This window comes from Palaemon carinicauda, chromosome 13 (assembly GCF_036898095.1).
Source record: "Palaemon carinicauda isolate YSFRI2023 chromosome 13, ASM3689809v2, whole genome shotgun sequence".
In the NCBI taxonomy this organism is placed as follows: Eukaryota; Metazoa; Arthropoda; class Malacostraca; order Decapoda; family Palaemonidae; genus Palaemon; species Palaemon carinicauda.
In genome coordinates, this window is record NC_090737.1 from 102,092,932 (window position 1) to 102,095,431 (window position 2,500).

The following is a 2,500-nucleotide window of genomic DNA, read 5'->3' on the forward strand; positions in this document are numbered from 1 at the left end:
TGTATTTTTAAAAATTATATGCTAGTACAAAGTAGAACGAATAGTAAGTTGAAAGTTAATTAATTTTATGATAATTTGAGGAGTAACCAGAGGGCATTTTTCCTTTGAGAGAAAAAATTGATAATGTGGAGAAGTTAAAGATAGTGAAGAGGAATTAGTCTGGGAGGAATAAACGAAATTCTTGGATGCCAGCACTGAAATAAAAGAACTAGGGTGATAAAGATAATGGGAGGTATAGGACACGAACATACCTGAGTGATTAAAATGAAGCTCAAGGACATAAATAAGGGTGTAAAGTTAACGAATAAGGTACCCAACCGGGAAGTTGAAAAGAATGAGTCAGTCAGTAACTGATGTCTTACTTTTCCATGTAGCCATCCCCATTACGGGGAAGAGGTTTGATAGCGAAATAAAAAAGAAATATAAAAAAGTCTGAGTGTGAGCCTAAAAAGAATAGAGAAAATGACCGCGTCTGTTTTCTTGTATATCCCCAGTTCTTCTGCTATGGTAAAAGACATGGCTGTGGACGGCATCGACGGCAGTGACAACTTTTTCCATTCTCACACCAGTGTCGTTCATCCTTGGTGGTATGTGGACCTGGGAGCAAATAAATTAGTGAATGAAATCCATGTTTTGCCATATGGTTCAGACGGAGGCCATGCAGCCTCATTTACTGCTATTGAGGTACGTTTACAAATGCAAAAAAAATAAACTTTCGTTGGCTAATCTCATGAAAGGTTTGAACCCGTTTCTCGAGAAATTATTGTATTAGGAAAAAGTATTTCAAATACAGCAGGTCAAAATGACATTTGGGCTCCTAGGAATTATCAATATGAAGCCAATATCTGTGGCCTGGAACGTCTTAAATTAAGAAGTAGTTTTCAACAAATTTAGGTGTTAATCCATTTTTTTTCCTCGATGGGTAGATGGTTTTCTTCTCCCTCGGTATTCTTTCATTACACCAATGGGAATGGTGAAAGTGGTATGGAATATGGGGAATATTTGGGTGGCTCCTTGTATAACTTTGTATTCTGACACATTATGAGTAATCAAAATTTCTCCAGAACTCTAAATAAATTATTAAAGGGTGCTACTCAAAATTAGTTGTTTTGCAATATTCAAGATGGCCTGTTGGCACCAATGTCAGAAACTCTCGTGTATTTTTGGGTATTCACTCCTACGTTATCTACTTGTCTGTTAATTGAATAAGGATTAGGGTTTGGGAAGATGAAATTATTACGTAGATTATGAAGTCATTATTACAATTGAGGAATAGATAAACTCTTTTCTTTCGATGAAAAATCGCTTATTTGACTTTTTTTTCAGATTAAGAATGAAAGAAAAAGAGACAGATTTTATGACCAGTAAAATTGCAAATCGTATTAAGACTTGGAAGTGTGTTTTTCTCCGGTCATTCTGCACTTTTTTGCGTATTTTTCCTTACTACATAGGCAAACGTAAAAGCAACAACGAAATGTAGATATATTTGTAGCCCGCAACGCAGTCCAGGTGTACCGGTTTCAAATTACCCCCTCCAAATCTTACCGCCCGGTAGTTTGAAACCGGTTTCAGGCTACGGGGGGGGGGGATAACTTGAAACCGGTTTTAAGCTACCCCCCTGGTTTCAAACTACCCCCCTTGTTTTTGCGTAGTATCTCATCATTTATAAATATTAATCAATTGCTTTTGATCAGGGTCAACACAAAATTTTTAGGTTACACGTATATACATGTACGGTTTCCTCTATTTGTAGAATTTATTGATGTCATGAATTTATCTGTTTGAAGTCTTAGTTCTTCTTTGCGATTATTATACTCGTACAGTGATAAAAGCACGGTCGATGCGGCCATCCTTAAGTGAGTGTGTGTGTGTGTGTTTTTTTTTTTTTTTCAAACGAACCTAAGACACATTCAGTGAGTAAATTTGCATGATGTATAATACTAGTGCACATAAGTCTAGCGTTCCTTAATTCATCGGGATGACCACAAAGAGGACGATAATTACAATGACCATTTCTCGTCCTTGGGCCGCAAATCAAACCTTTTTTTTTTTTTTGATTATCTTGTACCCGGTAGTAAGCCTTTGATCTCTAGTGTGTTGGGATGTATGTAAACCCAGGTTAACCCGATCACAGCATCACTTGTCCAAACGTCGTCAGTATGGCTGCTGAACGGAAATCGGACAACCTCGATATTATCTATGACTACGTAGTGAACACCAAGTACCCAAAAGGGGCTTCGGAAAACGAAAAAGCCAATCTTGGAAGACTATACTCTGTTAAATTTACGAAGGTCAAGGTGTATCTAAAGACAAAAACACACAGTGCCATATTTTTTACTTCGTAGTATACCTTTTCACCTCACCAAATTTTAGCAGTAATCTCCTTTAGGATTCGACTGCCTATCAAAAAAAAAAAAAAAAAAAGAAAAAAAAATCTCTGTAGGCCACTGTCGAGATGTTTCTTTGTTTTCTTTTGTCATATCGTCTCTTACAATAGTTA

The 2,500-nt window shown here is 36.7% G+C and overlaps 1 protein-coding gene across 1 annotated transcript in view; it reads left to right on the top strand.

Annotated features, from left to right (window-relative positions):
- LOC137652010 (uncharacterized) overlaps window positions 1–2,500 on the top strand; it is a 33,126-nt gene that overhangs the window by 28,450 nt on the left and 2,176 nt on the right. Inside the window, exon 4 of the mRNA XM_068385219.1 lies at window positions 495–684. Coding sequence (XP_068241320.1) covers window positions 495–684 — 190 coding nt within the window. The remainder of the gene's footprint in view (window positions 1–494; window positions 685–2,500) is intronic.